A 24,349-nucleotide genomic window follows, 5' to 3' on the forward strand; every position below is an offset into this window, starting at 1 on the left:
AGGGAGCAGAAGAGCAGTGGGATGCAGACCCCAAATTCTCATAAGACCAGACTTAATGGCCTGAGACTGGAAGGACCCCGGTGGTCATGGCCCCCAGACCTTCTGTTGGCCCAGGACAGGAACCATTCCCGAAGCCAACTCTTCAGACATGGATTGGACTGGACAACGGGTTGGAGAGGGATGCTGGTGAGGAGTGAGCTTCTTGGATCAGGTGGACACTTGAGACTATGTTGGCATCTCCTCCCTGGAGGGGAGATGAGAAGGTGGAGGGGGTTAGAAGCTGGCGAAATGGACACGAAAAGATAGAGTGGAGGGAGACAGCAGGCTGTCTCGCTAGGGGGAGAGTAATTTGGAGTGTGTAGCAAGGTGTATATGGGTTTTAGTGTGAGAGACTGACTTGATTTGTAAACTTCACTTAAAGCACAATTATAAAAAAAAGAGAACACATAAAAATATTTAATTTCTAAATGTTCACAATAATTGGAATCACATAATACATTTTTAAGATCTGAAAGTTCAGAAGCAACTATGAAAAAGAAAGTGATTCTACCACTGCGTAAAGGTTGTAGGGGGAGGACAGTCAGCCAGTCTCGAATCATGACCTCACACATTACTTACTAAGTGCCAAGTGAAAAAAAGGAGCTTTTACAGGGGAGGAAACTGGCAGATCCACCGTAGCCAAGTGAGCTAACTTAACTTCATCAATACCACCAAGGACAGAAGCATCAAGGACAGATGAAGCCAACCTTAAATGACTCCTGATGCGATGCCCAAGAATGGCCCAGCAGCTTCTGGGTAGTATTTCCACCAAAAAAGTTTAACCTGAATAAAATTATGCAGAAATAATTAGACAAACTCCAATACTAGGATATCGAACTTTTCAAAAATGTCATTGTGAGAGGGGAAAAAAAAAAACCCCAGTTATAGTTCTAGATTAAATCATACTAAAGAAAATTTAAAATTAAATGTAACATGTGATTGTTGATTAAGCCCATGATTGATGGAAAAATAAAAGACATTATCTCCAAAACTGGGAAATTTGAATATGGACTGTAAATTTGATTGTATTATTATAAGAATTTTTAATTTCTTGAGAGTGATATTGGTATACTACAGCTAAGTAGGAAAGCATCTTTGTCCTTAGTAGATCCATGCTGAAGTGCTTAGGTGTACAATGTCACAATCTCTGAAACTTACTTTCAAATATTTCAGTAGAAAAATTATGTACACACATACACTTCCATATACTTCTATCTGTATACATACAAAGAAATAAAAGCAATGTGTTAAGATGTTGATAACTGGTGATTCTGTGTGAAGGATCTGTACTATTGTTTCAACTTTTCTGTACGTTTGGAATTTCAAATTTTGGGGGAAAAACATTCGATAAATACATACTTCAACTATAAATATTATAGAATTACAGTAAAAGCCACTTCATCCAAAGTGGATAGGACTAGTAGTGGTAAGTTAGCTGAAAATGCCCTTGACACTGTGTGTGTGTGGGGAAATACATACATACATACGTACACACATACCTTAAATATGTTAAGTTAAAGCCTGTAACTGCACATGCACACATTCATTAGTCTTCTTTATTTCGGGCCAACGTTTTCTTTGAGGATGCATCCCTGTGACTTTCAGTTACGGGTTCTTTAAAGTACAGTGTGAACTTTACAAAAATACAGAATCTTTCTGAATTTTTATGGATTTTTTCCCCCAACCTCTTTCAGTTATATCGTGTACAACTAATTTCACTGTAATTTTTTACAACTCATCTTTGAGTCTGTCTGAAGAATTCAAATTAATTTTAATGGAAATCATTATTTTAAAACTCTATCATCAGTTTGGAGCCCTGGTGGTACAGTGGTTAAGAGCTCGGCTGCTAGCCAAAAGGTCGGCAGTTCAAATCCAACAGCCACTCCTTGGAAACCCTATGGCGCAGTTCTACCGTGTCCTATAGGATCGCTAGGAGTCGGAACAGACTGGATGGCAATTTTTTTTTTTATCATCATTTTACTTAATTAAATTCTAGCATTACAACAAGTAAAACTGGCACTAGAAAGATGATCAAAAGAGACATGCGTGTGTACTAAAGCACAATCTATCGGTCATCAGCCATCACGGGGAAGTTTTGCAGAGGGAAGGAAGGGGCATCAACAGAGAAACCGAGAGCACAGGAACCGTGTCAGGGACCTGGGCAGGGACCAGCAAGCTAGAGCCTAGTCACTACGCCAGGACATGATGCTGACACAACAGTTACAAGGGTTCTCACGTCCCAAGGGGCTGAGGGCCACAGCTGAAATGGCACATCTGCAGGGGGACTGGGTGACCCTGATTAGGGGCTGGAAGAAAGTGGAACAAAGCCAGGACAGAGCTGCTGCAGCACTGCAGATGGCTTAAGAGAAAATAAAGCTAAAGAATGGGAGAAAAAAAAAAAAAGACAATTATCTATTTTCATATTGTTCAAAGTATTCCTCATTTTTCCTGCCAACTTGTCCTCTTAAGAGAAATAAATTTAAAAGAAGTAGAACTTTTATTTCCTTTATTGCAAAGGAGCTGACATCACTGAGTTATTCAATTTTCCTTATAATTCTCTTGAGAACTTGCAAAACTAAGCTTGGGAAATACTGAAAGAACAAAAGTAACCTTTTAGTACTTCAACTTGAAACTAAAATAGCCTCTATTAAAGAAATATAAAACTAAACAACTTAGAGATCAGCATTACTGGCTCCTCAAAGGTAGTTAAAAATGTGTCAGCACCTAAATAAATCTCAGAAGTTATAGGAACAGAGAGACAGACTTACATTTTATCAGTTTATAAAAAAAGAACTGAAGGCAATCATGTGAGTTTTTAGTGCAACAAATTTAACAGGAGTAAAAATAAAACTGGAAATCAACCGGTTTATTCTTTTCCAAACAGGAAGTACCCTTTGTTATACTCCTGTGTATGTTTTCAATCTAATTTTAAACAGCATCTATTAAAGTTTCCTCTGCTCTCCTTGGAAAGATAGTTCCCAAATGGACAGACGCTCAGTAAGTATGGAATCTTTACACTTAGCAGAAAGAGCTAATTCCTCCTGCAAAAGAACTAATTCTGTGATAATGTCTCAAAAAGACATACACAGACAGGTGTCTGCCACGATGTTATTTATAACAACAAAAAAGGAGTGAACTTAAACGTCCAGAAAGAGACTCAGTAAGCTGTGGCACATCCTTATATTAGAACATTTACAGTCATTTAAAATCATGTGTATGCAAAAGATTTAGGGAAAATACTCTCAATACAAGCGGCAAAAGGTAGAAAAGAAAATTTATACATCATCCAGTAACAACTGTGAAAAAAAAAAGTATGCACATTTATAAACATCTAAGGAAAAGTGTCAAAATCTTACAAAGCATCAACAGGGATCCTGTTGTTGTTAAGCTCCGACTCATCACGATCCTTTGCACAACAGAACGAAACACGGCCCAGTCCTGTATCAGCCTCACAATCATTGCTATGTCTGAGCCCACTGCTGCAGCCACTGTGTCAGTCCATCTCGTTGAGGGTCCTTCTCTTTTTTGCTGACCCTCTAACTTACCAAGCATGATGTCCTTCTCCAGGGACTGGTGCTTCCTGATAACATTTCCAAAGTACATGAGACAAAGTCTCACCATCCTCACTTCTAGCTGTACTTCTTCCAAGACAGATTTGTTTGTTCTTCTGGCAGTCCGTGGTATATTTAATATTCTTAAGCAACACCATAATCCAAAAGCATCCATTCTTCTTTGGTCTTCCTTATTCATTTTCCAGCTTTCTCATGCATCCATGAGGCAACTGAAAACACCATGGCTTGGGTCAGGTGCACCTTAGTCCTCAAAGTGACATCTTGCTTTTTCACACTTTAAAGAGATCTTTTGAACACATTTGCCTAATGTAATATGCCATCTGATTTCTTGACTGCTATTTCCAAGGACCGTGATTGTAGAGCCAAGTAAAATGAAATTCTTGACAACTTCAATCTTTTCTCCATTTATCATGATGTTGCTTATTGGTCCAGTTGTGAGGATTTTTGTCTTCTTTATGTTGAGGCATAATCCATACTGAAGGCTACAATCTTCGATCTTCGTCAGTAAGTACTTCACGTCCTGTTTACTTTCAGCAAGCAAGACTGTGTCATCTGCATACCGCAGGTTGTTAATGAGTCCTCCTCCAATCCTAATGCTGTGTTTTTCTTCACACAGTCCAGCTTCTCAGATTATTTGCTCAGCATACAGACTAAGTATGGTGAAATGATGCACACCATTCCTGATTTTAAACCACGCGGTATGCCCTTGTTCTGTTTGAACAACCGCCTCTTTGTCTACATACAGGTTCCTCATGGGCACAATTAAGAGTTCTAGAATTCCTATTTTTCATAATGTTTAATTAAACCCTAGGTTAGAGAATTTGAGGCAATTTTTATTCTTAATAGTACCTTTATTTACTCCTCTTACCACAAGAGGACTTATTTAAAAAAAAAAAAAAAGAATAGACTGGGAGGAGGCAAATGGAAGAAGGAAATAACCACAAGGATGGTAAACCTTCAATTGTGGAAGTTGTTCTACTCAATCAAATCTAATAATTCTCATAATCCCAAAAGTGATATAACTTCGTGCAGTAAAGAATATTTAGATGTCTTTCAGAAACATTTCTATATTTGTGAAAATCCAGCATGCCTGGTATCATGGATTGAATTACGTCCCCCGAAAAATTTATGTATCTATTTGGCTGGGCCGTGATTTCCAGCATTGTGTGGTTGTCCTCCACTTTGTGACTGTAATTTTATGTTAAAAGGATTGGGGTGGGATTGTAACACCACCCTTACCCAGGTCACATCTCTGATCCAATGTAAAGGGAGCTTCCCTGGGGGGTAGCCTGCACCATCTTTTATCTCTTCAAGCGATAAAAAGGAAAGGTACGCATGTAAAGAGTTGGGGACCTCCTACCACTAAGAGAGCAATGCTAGGAGCAGAGCTCGTCCTTTGGACCAGGGGTCCCTGCTTGGAGAAGCTCCTAGTCCAGGGGAACACTGACGAGAAAGCTGGCCAAGAGATAAAGCCTTCCCCTGAAGTTGACACCTTGAGTTTGAACTTTTAGCCTACTTTATTGTGAGAAAATCAACTTCTCTTTGTTAAAGCCATCTACTTGTGGTATTTCTGTTATAGCAGCACTAGAGAACTAAGACACCTGGTCTTCAAGCAGGTCCACAATATCCAATAAAATATGAGCGCCTCCCCCATCCCTTAGAGCAGGTGATCTAGAGTATCATTTTCTCATCCAAGTGAGAAATGGAAAACACACACACAGTATCAAGAGGTTTCAGTGGCCCAAGCATGCCACCAGAAGTAACAACCAAGATTGCACACACACACACACACACACACACACACACACACATTGATAATCATCAACCTCTAGGATTAAAAAATGTGAACACGAGAAAATCAAAACAAAAAAAACTTGCATGCCTTGGAAGAGATGAAATACAGATGTCTATGGCCTTTGGGAACTCAGAGTGCTTCTAAAACCTACATGAAAGATTTAAAACTGGAAATTTCCTACCAGGGAAGCAGCAGGGAATGGGCTCCTCTCAGACTACCTGAGTTCAAATACTGACTCCAACAAGAGCTATCTGTGTGGCCTTGGACAAGTTATTTAACCGTTCTGTGCCACAGGTCTGTCATCTATGAAATGGTAAAATAATAACACCTATGTCTAGAATGGAGCCCTGGTGGCGCAGTGTTTAAGAGCTCAGGCTGCTAACCAAAAGGCTGGCAGTTCTAATCCACCAGCTGCGCCTTGGAAATCCTATGGGGCAGTTTTACTCTGTCCTCTAGGGGCCCTATGAGTTGGAATCAACTTGAAAGCAATGGGTTTGGCTTGGTTTTATGTCTAGGATTGTTGTGAGCATAACATGAGTAATGATTATAAAATGTTTAGAGAGCACGTGACACAGAGTAAACACTCAGCAAATGTCAGCTGCTGTTACTGTTATTATTCCTATAATACAAATGGCCAAATACACTCAACTGACTTTTGACAGAGGTGCAAAGGTAATTCAATGGAGACAGGATAACCTTTCAACAAAGGATATGCAAAAACGGGAGGATCTTGCCACATATCTCATATCTTACACAAAGATTAACTCAAAACGGATCACAGACCTAATAAACAGATCATCTAAAACTATACAACTTCTAGATGAAAATATAGTAGAATGCCTGCCTAATTGTGGGTTTGGTGTAAGTTCTTTAAACACCAAAAGAATGATCGAGAAGAAATAAAAATTGATAACTGGACCTTATCAAAATTAAAAACTTTTCCTTTGTAAAGACACTGTTTGGAGAATGAAAAGACATGCCACAGACCGGGAGAAAATATCTGCATACCACATAACTGATAAAGGACTTGCATCCACAATATACAAACAGCTCTTAAAACTCAACAATAAGGGAATACAAAGCCAATTAAAAAGTTAGCAAAAGATCTCAACAGGCACTTCACCAAAGATGTACAATGGCAAACAAACACATGAAAAGATGCTCAACATCATCTGTCACTGGAAAAAAAAAACAAAAAACCAAACCTGCTGCCGTTAGGTTGATTCCTACTCATATCCACCCTATAGGACAGAGCAGAATTGCCCCACAGGGTTTCCAAGGAGTAACTGGTGGATTCAAACCGCCGATCTTTCAGTTAGGAGCTGAGCTCTTAACCACCGGACCACCAGGGCTCCTCGTTTGTCATTAAAAAAAAAAATTGTCATTAGGGAAATGCAAATTAAAAACACAATGAGATATTACTGCTAAGTATGTTTCTCTAAGAGCGAAATTGTTCTGGAATACTAAACAGGACTAGTAGAACTGTATCAATACCTTCTTCTTACTTAAATCAAAATCTATTTAGTGTTTAACTCTAAATTAAGAAAAAAAAGTTTTTTTTTTTTTTTTTAAAGAAAGTCTAACCATGCACAAAAACTAACTCGAAATGGATCAAAGGCCTAAATATAAAATCTAAAATGATAAAGATCACGGAAGAAAAAACAGGGACAACGTTAGGAGCCCCAATACATGGCATAAACAGTATACAAAACATTACTAACAATACAGAAGACAGACTAGGTAACTGGGAGCTCCTAAAAATCAAACACCTATGCTCATCCAAAGACTTCACCAAAAGTGTAAAAAGATTACTTACAGACTGGGAAGAAGTTTTTAGCTATGACATTTCTGACTAGAGCCTGAGCTCTAAAATCTACATGATACAGCAAAAATTCAACTACAAAAAGACAAATAACCCAATGAAAAAATGGGCAGAAGATATGAACAGGCACTTCACTAAAGAAGACATTCAGGCTGCTAACAGATACATGAGGAAATGCTCATGATCATTAGCCATTAGAGAAATGCGAATCAAAACTACAATGAGATTCCATTACGCTCCAACAAGGCTGGCATTAATTCAAAAAACAGAAAAGAATAAATGTTGGAGAGGTTGTGGAGAGACTAGAACACTTATTTATACACTGCTGGTGGGAATGTAAAATGGTGCAACCACTTTAGAAATTGATTTGATGCTTTCTTAAAAAGCTAGAAATAAAACTACCATACGATCCAGCAATCCCACTCCTTAGAATATATCCTAGAGAAATAAGAGCCGTTACATGAATGGATATATGCACACCCATGTTCACTGCAGCACTGTTTACAATAGCAAAAAGATGGAAGCAACCAAGGTGCCCATCAACAGATGAATGGATAAATAAATCATGGTATATTCACACAATGGAATACAACACATCGATAAAGAACAGTGAGGAATCTGTGAAACATTTCATAACATGGAGGAATCTGGAAGGCATTACGCTGAGTGAAATTAGTCAGCTGGAAAAGGAGAAATATTGTATAAGACCACTATTATAAAAAAAACTCCAGAAATAGTTTAAACAGAGAAGGAAATATTCTTTGATGGTTACAAGAGGGGAGAGGGAGGGAGGGAGGTTTTCATTAATTAGATAGTAGGTAAGAACTATTTTAGGTGAAGGGAAAGACAACACACAATACAGGAAAAGTCAGCACAACTGAACTAAACCAAAAGCAAAGAAGTCTCCTGAATAAACTGAACACTTTGAAGGCCAGCGTAGCAGGGGCGGGGTCTTGGGGACCATGGTTTCAGGGGACATCTAAGTCAATCGGCATAATAAAATCTATTTTAAGATAACATTCTGCATCCCACTTTGGAAAGTGGCGTCTGGGGTCTTAAATGCTAGCAAGCGGCTATCTAAGTTGCATCAATTGATCTCAACTCATTTGCAACAAAGGAGAATGAAGAACACTAAAGACACAAGGTAATTATGAGCCCAAGAGACAAGAAGGGCCACATAAACCAGAGACTACATCATCCTGAGACCAGAAGAACTAGATGGTGCCCCGCTACAACCGATGACTGCTCTGACAGAGAACACAACAGAAAACCCCTGAGGGAGCAAGACAGCAGTAGGATGCAGGCCCCAAATTCTCATAAAATGACTAGACTTAATGGTCTAAGTGAGATTAGAAGGACCCCAGTGGTCATGGTCCCGAGACCTTCTGTTAGCCCAAGATAGGAACCATTTCCAAAGCCAACTCTTCAGACAGGGATTGGACTGGACAAGGGGATAGAAAATGATACCGGTAAAGAGTGAGCTTCTTGGATCAAGTAGACACAGGAGACTATGTGGCATCTGTCTGGAGGGGAGATGGGAGGGCAGAGGGGCGTCAAAAGCTGGCCAAATGGACATGAAAATAGAGAGTGGAGGGAAGGAATGTACTGTCTCATTAGGGGGAGAGCAATTAGGAGTATATACCAAGGTGTGTATAAATTTTTGTATGAGAGACTGACTTGATTAGTAAACTTTCACTTAAAGCACAATAAATTTTTTTTTTAAAAGTCTACCATTTAATGTTATAAAGGACATTACGCGCCAATTGATGAAATAGGAATACAGAGAGTAGATTAACGTATTGATGTTGAATTTACTGAAATTGATAAGTGCACTGGGATTTTTTAAGAGAATATTTCCATTCTTGGGAAATACACATTGAAGTATTTCGACGTTCAAGGACCACAATATATGCAACTTACTTTCAAATGATTCAAAAATAAGGTGTGTGTGTAAACACATACACATATATATGCGTGTGTGTGTAAGGAGCTGTGGTGGCACTGTGGTTAAGTGCTCGGCTGCGCATTACAAGTTCAGTGATTTGAACCCACCAACCACTCCGCAGGAGAAAGAGGTGTCAGTTTGCTTCCACAAAGATTTACAGCCTTGGAAACCCTATGGTGCAGTTCTTCTCTGTCCCATAGGGAAGACTGACTTGACAGCAATGGGTTTAGTTTCTTAGTTTTTATGTGTGTAGAGATACAGATAACAGATAAAGCAAAAGGAGTAAAATATTACCAGTAAGTGAAGAGTAAAGCGTATGTAGATAGTACCATTTTTATTTCTGCAATTTCTCTCAAAGTTTAAAATTATTTTTTAAAAAATTAAATAAAGTTTACTATGTACAAATTAATTGTAATTCACGAACATGGGAGAAGCCCTGTGGTTTTACGGTCTCATTTAGAATAGTAATTGCAGGTCTTGGCCAGGGCTGGAAACAACAACGTTTCCCAAGCAGAGCTGGATTAGTGAAAGCAGACATTCACCCCTCGCTCAGAAAACAAAACTGCCTGCCAGATCTCATCCAAGACTCACCAATCCCACTAAGCTGACCCCGCGAAGAATTCAGTAAAGCCTCTGGGAATGAGTTCATTAGGTTTCATCTGAACTAAAGCAATAAAAATACTTAGCATCTCACTAGATTCTTCTTTCTAGGAGTCTGTATCGAGCTGTATGAAAAAGCTTAATCACTCTCATGATGTTTTCCTCGTGATCGAGTTGTGGAACTGTTCTGGAATGTGGCACCTTTAATACAGGGAGGGCGGAAATCCCCCTTCTGTGTGCCTTATTCCAAATTGCTAAATAAAATATGCAGCCAGTCTCTGTGACTCCATGATAACACCAGAGGCAGACAGCATCCCACCGAGTGTCTTTTGTTAATTTTTCCTCATCCCACCCAGAATTACTGGGAAGAAAATTAAAAAGTCAAAGAAAATCAATAAATGGTAACAAAGAAGGGAGAAACGGATAATTTTAAAAAAGGTCTTAGTCTTCTAAGACTCCCTAGAATTGATTATGGCTCCTGGCCCACCTCTTGACATTCAGAGGAAGGCAGTCTGCTAATTTAAATAAGTTATGGTTCTAATTTTCATGTTTCAACTTACTTCCTCCCTTAAGAAAATAATTAATGGGAAGAATAAACATGTTACTGGGGAACTCGGGAAAAACGAAAATTCACATCTTCTAGTGCTAAATTTTTAACGACAGAGTCTTTTCTCTTCTCCTTTCCTTCGCCATAATTTGGTTCAAAAAACAAGTTCAAAAGTATGCCTAGCCAGGCATGCAATAAAAAGCAGCAAACCGCCTAGATAAACTACTGTTCAAATTAAGTTAAATGAGGGCAGTTGCAAGTTATGAAAGAAACTATTACAAATCTTAGGAAAAAAAGGCCACAAACTCATCACCACCACCTTGGTCTTGGTTTTCACAGATTTAGGCCCAAAGAGCCAAGATGTTTCTCTGTCTTTCATGTATGAAGGCCATACACCTCCGTCATGACAACCAAGACTCTGTTTGTCATTGATTCTGTTTTGCAGAATTCTTAAGGAAATCCTCAACCTCAGCAATCTTTGCAATATTTTAAAACTTCAATTGATACAATAAAAGCCGCTGCTGTTGAGTTGATTCTGACTAATAGCAACCCTGTATGGCAGAGAACTGCGTCATAGGCTTCCCTGGACTGTAATCTTTACAGAAACAGATCCAGGTCTTCCTCCCGTGGAGCAGTTGGTGGGTTTGAACTGCCTACCTTTCAGTTAGCAGCCAAGCACTTACCCATTGCCCCACCAGGACTTCTCAATTGATGTAATAACCAAAAACCAAACCAAACCTGTTGCCGTGGAGTCAATTCCACATCATAACGGATTGGTATAATAACCAATTGCTCACATCAGTTTTAAAATAAATGTTTTTAATACAGCGTTTATCACACTAAATACTGTATCAAACCCAAATACAAGCATGGGCAATCAACTACTCTCCTGAATCCTCCGTCACAATCCCAAGGACAGCATCTGAGAGCATGAAACGTTTCACTTACGGGAATGACAAAGCACAATTCGTGACGTGGGATCTTATCACTTCTGGTCTAACGGAGTATTTTATCAGCTCTCCTGCTACCTCTCCGCCTCCACCTTATGTGGGTAGGTCATTTATTTACATGGACACGTCTATGTATGTACTGACCACAATACTGACACTTGTGGAAACAGAAGCCGTGATGGCACAGCTGCTGTCTTGTCCAAAGCAACCACGCTGCTGGTGGGCAAGGGTGCTAGTTTGGCCCTCTGGGTTGTAGAAACAAAGCAATTCCTTCAAGTGACCCCACTAACTGACTGGCAGTAATGGTGGAGAGGAACATAACAGCATAGGGAGCCACATAAAGACATGAGGGCAGACACACTGGTCTTGTAGATTCAGGTCTCAAAAGAGCCCCTAGGCTACACTGGAAAAAGAGGAAACCCAGCCCAGAAGGCCTCAGGGATCTCAGATCCTAACTGGAGAACTGGAAAGCAGGACTAACAAGAGGCTATCTGTGTTCCCACAGCAGTAGGAGCCCCCACAGATTTTTTATCTGTTCCCCCACCATCTCACTGCACTCTTCTCTTGATCTCTTCTGACTCAGAGACCCCTTTGAAAACTGGATGAAAGAAATCTCTGGGCTCTCTAGTAGAGATAAACATTCATGTCTATATAAGTTTGCCTACGCATTCAAACTTCACGGACCCATTTTTTTCAAGCTCTAATCTAACTGAGCATTTGCTTACTGTTTCTCTGGTGGGCTCTCCATTTGAACACCCACCACTAAAGACTGATCTTCCAGTGGGTTTAACTCAAACCTTCTTAAGAGAGAGGGTCTGATTGGTTTGGTCATTCTCTATTCATGGGCAAAGCTTTCATGATGGGTCTTGCCAGATACTAACCTACCCTAAGTTAGTGCTCTCTGGTCCCATCAGTAGTGGGCAAGATGTCACGGTACAGGGTACTATGCACGGTGACCTACACTTGAAGTGCTACACTTCCTTCAGCAGAACCTACAGGAAGGGCAATTTCCCTCGGAAAAGGGGTAAGTGGGCATGGCAGACACCAGAGTACAATGACCACCTCTGCGCAGGACAAACACAATGGGGAAAAATGTAGGACTATTTGCGAAGCACTGCACAGATCACAAATTAACTGTAAATCGCACACATGTATACTTGACAGACTACTGGCAGAAGAGGTGCTCTAAAAAAGGACAGTAAAAGTGGGATAAGATGGAATATTAGAGTCTTAAATTTTATTTTGCAAGAGAGAAGAAGAGCGAACTGGTGGAAAGGAAAAAATGAAAGGAACCATACCTGGGTGGGCAATCAGGAAGAAAAAGGAGCCTTGAAGATCAAGCTAAGGAATTTGATTTAAGGGAACTGTGTGAGACCCCACAGATTTTCCAGCAAAACGATCTCACACAATGTAAATCGTCCTTGAACAAGCTATGGGGAGGCTGGCACAGGATGGAGGGGAGTGAGGAGGCTGGCGACTACCTCCTGCAGGGGACACTCAGGCCTCCACTGCTGCTCAGCGCGGTCATTTATAAGTGACTGCTGTACAGCTGTGAAAATTACGCCCCTCGAAGTAGCTTCCCACTAGCTAACACTACCAACCGGACAATAAGGCTTTTGAAAGTGTTCCACATGGAAAAGACAAAAACAAAACCTTATACTTCGTCTGTTTCTGAAGACCGAAGATGAAACTATAGTGTATAGAACATATACAGACTTAAGAACATAATTAACAATGATGCAAACTGAAGGGGGGAAGGCACACAGATAACGTAAAAAGGGAGTTGCCTTGAAGTAAGGTTAGACACAGAATCCTGGAGAAAGAGGCTGACCAAATACCAAGCAGGACCTCCAGGGAACAGCCTGGGAAATGGAGGAAAGGCGACCTGAGCTGGGATGGTGTCTGGAGGGGTGGGGGTGGCTTTAATTCTAACATCAACACCAAAGCAAGAAGAACAGACCAAAAGAGTTAACCACATGTGCACATCCCATCTCTAAAACATCCCACTTCCCACCACGCTGGGTTGAAGCATACGAGCATAGTATGTGCCAGACATCCTGCCTCAGGAAAGCTAGCAATGAGTACAACTTCCATCCCGCAGTGTATACGGCAATGCTGTGCTCTTCGCTCTAAAAAAGATGAACTGGATTTAGCTGTTAGGGTAAGAATAATTCAATTCACTTGGTTATTAGGATGCTGCCAAGTTTCTTTTTACTTCCACAATGGCAAGGAAAACAGGATGATTTATAAATGCCAAAGGCCGAGCCTGCCATGGACATCAGGGCTGGAGAAGGAAGCGTCTTCTCCTTGGGAATTTCAGCTGTATTTGTTGCTGCTGCTGCTGCTGCCGGGGTTGCTTCTAAGAGACCTCAAGGTTCGCAAGCCATCTTGCACAGAAACATTCACTGCCTCTCAGTTGACATGGAGGTCACACATAAGCCCCCCAAAGAAAATTTAAGACAGTCCTGGGGTCATGGGTGAGTTTACGGCTGCACGGGGTCACGAATGAGACATGAGAGACTTCCCTCTGGTGTGTCACACACAGGATAGTTTATTTCAGCCTTGTTATGGTGAACTTAAAATTAATCTTTCTGGCAGTTCCTTTTGGACAGCTGTACTCAAATTACCCACAGTAGCTCTGCACTTGTAAAGCCCTACAGACTCCAATGGCAATTTGGAAAACCTTTAGAGCAGGTTTTCTCACCTTCAGCAGTGCTGACATTTTAGACCAGGTTGTTCTGTTGAAGGCGTTGGTCTGGGCATTGCAGGATATTTAGCAGCATCCCTGGGCTCTGCCCACCAGATCTGGTTAGCACTACACCCTCAGCTATGATGATCAATAATGTCTGCAGACATTGCCAAAGGTCTCCTGGTGGCTGGGGAAAGGGAATGGGTGTGTGCAGTGAGGGGTGGGGATGACAAAAATGCCCCTTTAGAGCAAGCAGGAACAGGGACTCAGGGTGGGAAGCCACTTCACTGTCCTGCTCCTAAGAAAAAAACTGTTAGAAGCAAATATATTTATTTATTATTATTTGCTATTATTCTAATATATACTTATATACAGTAGAGCAAATACATTAGATCATGAAACAGATTTAATGCTATTTAGTTAAAATAGTGTTTAGATTGTAAGTTTACATTATACAATTAACCAAAATTTATGATTATACTCCCTAGAAAAATTTGTTTTACGCTGTATTCTACTAGTTATTTCAGAAGTTTTAACTTACAATGAACTGTATTTAATTACATACATTTTTAAATCAACCTATTTAAAAATAAGCCTGTGATTCAAATACAAATCACGTGTTATACAGGATGAGCTTTTCAGAACTATAAACATTCCAAATTAAACTTATTTTCAACTCATACTGCCAAAATGACATATATATATATATATATATATCAGACTCTGTAGAAATGCTAAATGATGCCACTTTGTTTGGAATACACAGGCATTTTTCCCCTAACCAGTGACCAAATGATTGATTCCTTATTCTCACCCATCTAACTGCCCATCCGAAGATTTATTAAACATTTACATAAAGTGAGACTGCTCCTAGAATAAAAAATGAGGTCAAATTCCACCTCTCCAGAAACTGAGAGTCCAAGGAGACGAACAGACAGGAAGACAAGTAGTTACAAAACAATGCAGTAATTTTAGCTATATGCACACAAGTTGCAATGGAAGCATATACTTGAATCTTGGAGAGTCAGGCGAGGTTTCACAGGAGAAGCAAATGTGAGCTCAGTCTTGCAGGGTGGGAAGGAGTAGAAGGAGGATAAGCAGAAGGAAGCTACCACTCACAGAGCCAGCACATGTTACACAAAGGTTGAAGACAAGACGCCTCATTCAAAGTCCATGAGGAGATTCTTCTAATATCAACAAGAATGGTGCCAGCCCTAGGGCCCTGGCATAAAGTAAAAGAGGAATTAAAACTCAGATTCCACTTAAAGGCCTAAACGGACAAAAAGACATTGTAATTTACAACTAAACTCACAATTTCCCTTTCAAAAATAATTTGATTCTTGAGTAAGGTTAACATTAAAACCCACCAACCCAGTGCCGTCTAAAGATAGTCAGCTGCTAAATTTTAGTACTAAATTATTGGCTGTTCTATTACCATATCAAGAAGCCTTGGTGGCTCAGTGGTTAAGGTTGCCAGTTCGAACCCACTAGCTGCTTTGTGGGAAAAAGATATGGAAGTCCACTTCCATAAAGATCACAGCCTTGAAAATTCTACGGGGGCAGTTCTACTCTACTCTGTTCTGTAGGGTCACGTAAGTCAGAATTGACTCCACAGCAAGGGGCTTTTTGTTGTTAACATGTCACTTAGAGAAAATTGGGCTAGTCCGACATGTAACGTTTTGGCAAAAATGTTAGCACGTGAATATAAAAGCTATGCTTCCATGACTGTAATGTTTTAATAATAATTTTAAAAATACTCCCCAAGAAAGCAATTTAGAGCAATGAATTCCTATGGCTGAGGCAGGCATTCAAAAACGCAGAATTATGGCACCTAGAACAGGCTGCAGAAGTTATATCTTCAAAGCAAGTCAATGGCTACCTGCCGGGGGAAAAAGTGTATCCTTTAAAATGAACACACGGATTCTAACCCAAGGGTTCGTCTTTGTTCCAAACAACACCCGTTTGCTGGATTACATCTTGGGAGGAAGAAACTGCTACTGGAAGTGAGAGCTACAGCCTTGATATAGCAGAATTTATAGAAGCCTTGTTTCACAAGAGAAGATTCCTGGATACAAAAGCAGTCTAATTCATTTTCCACTTGAGCCACATTAAGTATAACGTACATACATGGAGATGCGTATAACCACACAACTTGTCCCAGATCATAAGGGCTGGAAAACGATCTACAAGGACAACTGTACTTCAAAAAAGCCAGAAAGCTACAGGTGGGTAGGCGAGAAAAGGATTCATGGACATTATAAACTCTACCATTGAGGTGGGAGTTTCAAACTTTTCCTAAGCCCTAAGTTTCCACTAGAACAACATGTGAGGTCAGCTCTATGCTCAGTTCTCAATACTTTTTGTTCGCTTCCCTGTTCCATTCGTGCAGAGAGGTCTGCCTCCCCCATGCGAGGCCCGTCAGCAAACTCACTGGGTACCCTCTATCTGCCTATTGGTTTGGTGGGCACTGGGAGCAGTGACAGATGAGACACGGTTTGCTCTAGGACCTAACAAGGACGGACCATGTCTCATCATGTTCCTTTTGCCTCAGCATCTAGCATGATGTTTGACACAGATTCCAAATACTCACTGCTGTTGAGTCGATTTCGACTCATAGTGACCTCATAGGACAGAGCAGAACTGCCCCACAGGGTTTCCAAGGACGTAAATTTTGACAGAAGCAGACTGCCAAATCTTTCTCCCACGAAGCAGCTGGCAGGTTCAAACTGCAGAACTTACGGTTAGCAACTAAGTGCTTCAACCACTGTGCCATCAGGATCCTTTTATACAGAGATTAGGTCCTCCATAAACATAGGCTAATCACATATTTAAAAAAAAAAAAATTGTCGCCGAGTTGATTCTGACTTATAATGATCCTATAAGACAGAGTAGAACTGTCCCATAGGGCTTCCTAGGCTGTAAATCTTTATGGAAGCTGACTGTCACATCTTTTTCCTGCGGAGTCGCTGTTGGGTTCGAACAGCTGACTTTTTGGTAAGCAGATGAGCTCTTCCTCACTGTGCCACCAGGACTCCTTAATCAAGTATACCTACAAATAAGTAGAGCCCAAGCAGAGCTGATAAAGCAGTTAAAATGAGAGATCACCTTCAGCTTCAGCAGGTAGGGAATGAGGTGGGTAAGGGATGAAGTGGGAGCCGCAGAGAAGGTTTCATGGAAGAACTGGTGCGTGAGCTTGGTCTGGAGAGGAAGATACAACATGCACACGCAGGGCTTAGTGAAAGGCATTTAGATGCAAGAGGTAGCATAAGGCACGGAGCAGGGAAGTTCAAGGGCATGTAAAGGAGTGCCTGACTGCCAGAGAACGGGCTATGTAAAGCATACGTTCCTCTTTCATAGGTCAGGGGTGGAGCTTCGACATTAGTATTTTTCAAAAGCTCTGTGGATGATCCTGATACCTTTCAAAGGCTGGGAATCATGCAGTATTCACCAACCTTTCTATTTCACTGTGGAGCCAGAGATGAGAAAGATGAGAAAAACAGGGCACATGATTCAACATACTTTTATTTCCCAGGTAACATACACCTTTAAACAACAGGCCAAGCATTTTAGGATTCTCCAAAATTAAGTTATATACACCTTATCCTAAACCTGATAAGCAATACCATTTATAAGAATTTCAATTCTTCACTTCAAACGGTCCCTAATGCTGCTTGAAGTTAAAATCAGAGTTCGTGCAAACCCTGGGAAGGTTAACCATCTTGAGTTCAAGTTTCTCAGCTCTAATGAGGTGCTTGGGACAGATGGCCTCCAAGGAACTGCTCCTGCCTCTGATGTCACATGATTCCACATGTGAGGACCTTGGAACAAGAATCTGTGATGAGCATGAGAACCTACATACCTCCCACTGCCTCTAGGAGGCAGCACAAATCCCTTACTGAAATGATTTTGTGGTAATTTTTTCTACTACGTCTCACTCATTGGACATCTGACATCTATAAAAATAGATGCTGAATAAAAAAGAATCGAGCATCTTGTTCTGTGCTGTGGGTGCTGTGGGGGCCTGAGATCACCCAGCAGTAGCAGTCACAGCCACGTGTCGCCATGTGCACCACCCGGAGCTGCAGGACTGCTGAATGGAAACATGAACCCATCCCTCTGCTCTGGAAGCTCTGAGAAGCCTGGGGGCTTGGGGATTTCACTCACACTTGATTTTGCAGATGCGGCTCCGAAAACTACCTTTCTGTGGTAGTGTCTTTTGTTAACAGAGATGCCAAGGACCTTCTTTTGGGCAAAGTCCTATAAACGTCCAGGGGTGCTGTTTAACCGTGGTCCAGCTGAGGCATTCGGTTGAAGAATGATTAAGCACAGATGAACCAGGCTTTTGCTTCTTTGCTGACATTTCAGTGCCCTTTCTGGTGTTTCGGCTATCTGATGTCTGGCCATGTCACGGAACCAAAGCCGCCTGCCTGAAATCACTGTTTATTTTGGCCTGCGCACAAGTCTGGATGAAGAATTCTGTCTAAACACTTCATTCAGATGGCAGAGTGGCCTAGAGCAGCACTCTGAGAAATAACATGGAGAAATGTTCAAATTATGCTTAACACCATTTCTAGATGTTCCAATTTTCACTTAGAAATAAAGTATTTTCTTCAGAAATGTATGGGAAGGGGTCAAAAGAATATAAGCTAAGCTTTACATGAAAATAATAAACAGTCTGAAAGCGTAGGAAATTCCATTCAGAAAACAAACGAAATAAAAGAATTCAAAGTAAAATACAAAATATAAATAGCAATTGTCTAGCATAGACAGAAAAGAAGAAAAAGACAAACAGAAAGAGGAAAAAAAGCCTATGTATAAGATTTTGAGATGTGACATTAACAAAATATAGGATTAATTTATAAAGGAATAGAAATGCTAGGAAGGAAAATTAAAATGAGCTTAATACCATGAACCTCACTATGCACAAATTTAAAACCTGAAAGATAGCTGAACAGAAGTGTTTTTAATAAAAGTTTACTCCTTCCACAACACTAAACCAAAAAAACCAAACCTACTGCTGTCGAGTCGATTCTGACTCATAGCAACCCTACAGGACAGAACAGAACAGAACTGCCCCATAGGATTTACAAGGAGTGGCTGGTGGATTTGAACTGTCGATTTTTTGGTTAGCAACTGAACACTTAACCACTGTGCCACCAATAGCTCACTTAAAAAAAAAAAAATGCTGGTGGTTAGGCAGAACGGAAAAAAAATCTGTTCTGGTGTTTACCTCTGCAGTGCCACGAGCTCAAGGACGGGGTTTCTCCTGACACAGATCACAGTTAGCTTAAGTCAATCCTATTCTCCATGCCAGTGACTGGTTAAGGCATAAACATGTCTGTAATTCCAACCAATGAAATGCATGACATCTGCCAGGAGGATTCTGAATAAGGTTCCCCTCTCTTAAAAAGAGACACATGAGGAAATTAGTCTTTTCTGGTTCTGATCACTCCTGTCAGCTGATGGTGCCCAAACGGGCAGCAACCACCTGGAAGTGGGGGAAGAGCCGAATCAAGAGGACAAGTAGCACTGAAGATGACAGGCAGGAAACTGTGCCCTCCCCTCCCACTCAGCAGTGTAACACCTCCATGAACAAACTTTTCCAAGTTGAAAATATACTTTCCATCCATTTCGGCCAGTTCCTGAATTTCCAAACGAACACTAATTTATGCTAAAACAGTACCATGCCTCGTTAAATTGGCCACCATTACTGTTAATGTGAATGAACGATAACACAATGTATCAAGACAATTTCTTTTCATTAATATTTCTATATACCAGCTCTCGTTAAATTCTTTTTTGATTACTCTATGCCTTACATCTAAAACTATAGCCACAAAAAGAATAACGTATATGTTCCAAAACCCATTGCCATCCAGTCGATTTTGACTCATAGCAACCGTATAGGACAGAGGAGAACTGCCCCGTAGAGTTTCCAACGAGCGCCTGGTGGATTTGAACTGCTGACCTTTTCGTTAGCAGCTCTACACTTAACCACTACACCACCAGCGTTTCCAATGTTTATGTAATTCAACCTTTATTTAAAAGACCACACACACATTTAACAGTAAACCCGAAAGAATCCAGTAACGACACATTTTAGGGAATAGGGTGTACGAGAATGTTAACTGCTGTAAATGACAAACTATGAACATGCAGAGAGGAAAATTTAACAAAGCACGTGTCATCTATATAATTGTGAAGATGACTACATGGTGACTTTCATCTTGCAGGGCTCGCCACTAGCAAGGCAAAGAAAATCCAAACTTGTCATCATGTTAAAGAACTGCCTTGTAGACCCAAGTCAGGGTATTAAATGAAATACCTTATTAAAGTTGAATTTTCATAAGCCAAATGGGCACATCTCCGGGTATGACTGCATATGGAAATTAAGAGACTCTGCCAAAAGTCTCTCACACTGGGCATTGAGAAACTGCTTAGCTAGGCTCAATTCAGGACATGAGTCTGCAGAGCTCAACAGAAAATGAAGTATGATTCCCCTACCTACACCATATGTTTCAGTCATCCACTGCTGAGTGAAGAAACCACTCCAGAACTTAGTGGCTTAAAACAACAATCATTTATTGTTCCTCATGATTCTGTGAGCTGGCTAGAGCTCAGCTGGGTGGTTCTTCTGCTGGCCTAACCTGGGCTCAATCACGCGGCTGTATTCAGTCAGGAGCCTGCTTGAGTCTGAAATATCCAAGATGGCTTCAGGCCTCTCCAAGGTGGTCTGTCTCTCCAACAGGGTTGGACCTCTAACATGATGGCTGGCTTTAAACAGAGAGGAAGTGAAAGCTGCCAGTCCTCTTAAGGCCTAGGCCTGGAAGTCTTAGACAGTTATTTCATGGTATCCTATTATTAGTCAGTGCAAATTATAAGGCCAGCCCAAATTCCAAGCGAGGAAAGTACACTCCATCTCTTGATGGGCAGACCAGCATGTGCATGCAAGGATAAAAAGAACTGATGGTGGCTACCTTTGGAAACCACAGTCCCTTCTAGCCATAAAGATAAACCCATTATTTCAGCATACCTTTCTGATAGCTCATTACCCAATAAGAGGGGAATACAATGAGCTTTTCTATGTGCATATCTCAGACCTGCTGTTAAATATTTTAATTTGCCCTACCTCATACAACACATGTATTATATGGTGAAGACTGCAACTTAACATATCCAAATCTACTCAGGAAAATTCAGATGAAACAGTAATCTAGGCCACTAGATCTAGGTCACTTTGCACCACTTTATGCACTGTATTGTAATTATCTACATGCTTCCCTCCAAGGGGCAGAGGCCATATCCACACGGCTTATGGCTGAAGTCCCCGTGTCCAGCATGTACCAGGCACTTAACAGACTGTTTCTTCTTAGTTATTAAAAATATTCCTATTTATAAACATATAAATTTAAAAAACATATAAACCAAACCCACTGCCAGAGAGTCGATTGTGACTCATAGCGACACTATAGGACAGAGTAGAACTACACCACAGAGTTTCCAAGGAGTACCTGGTGGATTCAAACTGCCTACCTTCTGGTTAGCAGCCATAGCTGTTAACCACTACGCCACTAAGGTTTCCAAAAATATACATAAGTATACAAAACAGAAAAATCTTTTCTTTAACGTCAATTAAACATACCTTTCGTAGATTTTTCCATGTATATTTATAACGTGGCAAAAATACACTATTACTAATGTTTTAAAAGCTTATTTGTGTTCTAGGAAAAAGAATATAATTGTAATTGTAGTTACATGTTAAATTTACCCCCATTCAATCTTGAAAGTGAGAGATTTTACAATAGCATGCAATTCATTTTCTGAGTTATTTTTTGTTGGTCACTAGTTCTAGCCCTTCGACTTGCAATTAAAAATATTTACGTCTGAGCCAATATCTATCTTACAATTCTGAACAACACTCTTTCTGATTGAAAAGTTCCATTTTTATAATCAAATGTGCTACTGCTTCATAACTGAACGTTCTCATTTGCTCAAAACATAATAAAGCATCCTTAACTGAAATGAAAATATCTTTACTCCTCAGTTACCTAAAACTACTTATCCTCACTCATAATTCAATGGAAACTATTTTCTTAAACTAGCAATACAAAAATTAAAATCAGTATGTTCTTAAGAACCACAAAAGTGTTCAAACAACTATGCCAGGGAAATGCTGCCTTTATGAAATTAAATATTCAAAAATTTTATCATTCTTATCTTACAAATATCTACAAAATCACAAAATATTCTATATTCAGAACTGTCTCTCACAGGAAGATAAACTATTAATACAGTATACTGAGGGAAATTTAAAGTTTTGTTTGGATGGTTAAATGTAGTCCCAGATCTTCTTTCCATGCTGCTGGTTTTACAGGATTCAGTAGTGTTTCCAAACTCCCAAGAGATAATTAATTTTGGGGATTTGGGAATGAGAAACTGGAGTTCCCAAAATCGTAAGTTATTCCTAAAATGCTTCCAACATTCTTCGTACTTTTTACTCATTACTATGGATATCTTAAAAGTTGCTTAATAAATAAGAAACATTTAGTTTAATAGTATTTACAAAGAACTATAGCTCATAGCAAACATTCAAACACTGGAAAATGCCAGCAACTATTATGGGATCCAGTTAAATAAGGTAACATTTGGCTCTCCTAGCAAGTTAGCAGCACTACACAGACTCACAAGTTGAACTTGCTAATTTATGGAGTTATTTTCCTTCCAAAACTTGTTATTTCTTGGAACATCATGCATAGGACTTGTGACTTGTTTTACGTGTACTTTGTATATACACTTATCAATATTTATTTTATTTACATTGTTATCAGCAGACACACTCAATAACATGGCAACAGCTAGGAAAGACCAACTTACTGGCTCATGACAGCTGCGTGTTCCACGTTTCCTGCTCTGCACTCCTGTCCTGGTGCTGGGAGATGTCAACCTTAACTGTCAGCTCCATGTGTCAGGGTTTCCTGCTCGGGGTTTCACCTTGATGTCAGTGGATTCCTTAAAACCAGTAACATTCTATGTTGATGGTTAAACTTTAATTCTTGTGGGAGGATACTTCCTGTCCCCCAATTTCTGGATTTTCAACCCATTTTTCTCAGGATTCACGACTGAGAAAAATATAAAATTCCTGAGAAATACTAGGAAGAGATTCCCAAATGGAAACCCTTGTTTTCATGTTAGCTTAACTCCGTTTAAGGGAAGACCAATCTACTTTTGAAGTTATTCTATCAGCTTATACTTGGTACTAATACCAGTACAGTGGCACAGTGGTTAAGCATTCGGCTGCTAACGAAAAGGTCGGCAGTTCAAATCCACCAGCCTCTCCTTGGAGGCCCTATGGGGCAGTCCTACTCTGTCCTACAAGGTCGCTATGAGTCGGAATTGACTCGATGTCAATGTGTAATACCAGTAAACATGTATAATCAAAGTTACACCTGTGGCTCTAGGCTCTTCTAGAGACAAAATAATTTACTATTTTAATAACAGGTATGAAATGGCATTAGTCTCTAGAGACCACAAAGCATTCTGAATTGTCTATCTTTATCCCTAGGTAAAGAAGTCACAGCCTTAATGCTTCTGATGCAGCAACAGTTGGAACAGGGACCAAACCAATGACGTGGTATCCAGCCACATTCCCTAACTATCCGTTACCTGTTGCCATGGGGTTGATTCCAACTTATAGTGCCCCTGTAGGGCAGAGCAGAACTGCTCCATAGGGTTTCCAAGGAGCAGCTTGTGGATTTGAACTGCCAACCTTGTGGTTAGCTGCTGTAGCTCTTAACCACTGTGCCACCAGGGCTCCATCCCCTCCCTAGTCCTCCTGAAATTCAATGGCTCAGTTTGTGGAATAACAAGAATATTATACTTAGGCTAGTGTATAAAGATGCCCTTTTCTGATATAAACGGCCTTCAGCTAAATATTGGTCAGACTGTCATTAATAATGAGATGCAGCTTGGAGTCCTAGTAAAACTATACCAAATTCTCCTCACTTTATCTAGTACAACAAGATGGTACCTGGCTACCACCACTGACTAATCTGACAGGGATCACAACAGAAGGTCCTGGACAGAGCTGAAGAAAAATACAGAACAAAATTCTAACTCAAAAAGAAAGACCAGACTTGCAGGCGTGACAGAGCCTGGAGAAACCCTGGGAGTATGGCCCCCAGACACTCTTTCAGCTCAGTAATGAGGTCACTCCTGAGGTTTACCCTTCAGCCAAGGACTGAAGAGGCCCACGGAACAAAACAAGACTAAAAGGGCGCACCAGCCCAGGGGCAGGGACTGGAAGGCAGGAGAGAACAGGAAAGCTGGTAATAGGGAACCCAGGGGTGAGAAGGGAGAATGTTGACATGTCGTGGGGTTGTTAACCAAAGTC

The 24,349-nt window shown here is 40.4% G+C and overlaps 1 protein-coding gene across 10 annotated transcripts in view; it reads right to left on the minus strand.

Annotated features, from left to right (window-relative positions):
- The window catches only part of ATE1 (arginyltransferase 1), a 162,581-nt gene that overhangs the window by 62,158 nt on the left and 76,074 nt on the right, over window positions 1-24,349 (minus strand). The window contains exon 11 of one of the 10 annotated variants that reach the window (XR_007513513.1): window positions 22,834-22,968. The exons of 8 other annotated variants lie outside the window; for them this stretch is intronic. Coding sequence is in view for 1 of the 2 variants with exons in the window: in XM_049856099.1 (XP_049712056.1) it covers window positions 19,281-19,361 (81 nt within the window). In the remaining variant the exon portion in view is untranslated. Of the gene's footprint in view, window positions 1-18,820; window positions 19,362-22,833; window positions 22,969-24,349 lie in introns of those variants that run through there. One more of the 10 variants, XM_049856099.1, reaches the window with a different exon arrangement.

The sequence above is a fragment of the Elephas maximus genome, chromosome 16 (genome assembly GCF_024166365.1).
Source record: "Elephas maximus indicus isolate mEleMax1 chromosome 16, mEleMax1 primary haplotype, whole genome shotgun sequence".
NCBI classification, from domain to species: domain Eukaryota; kingdom Metazoa; phylum Chordata; class Mammalia; order Proboscidea; family Elephantidae; genus Elephas; species Elephas maximus.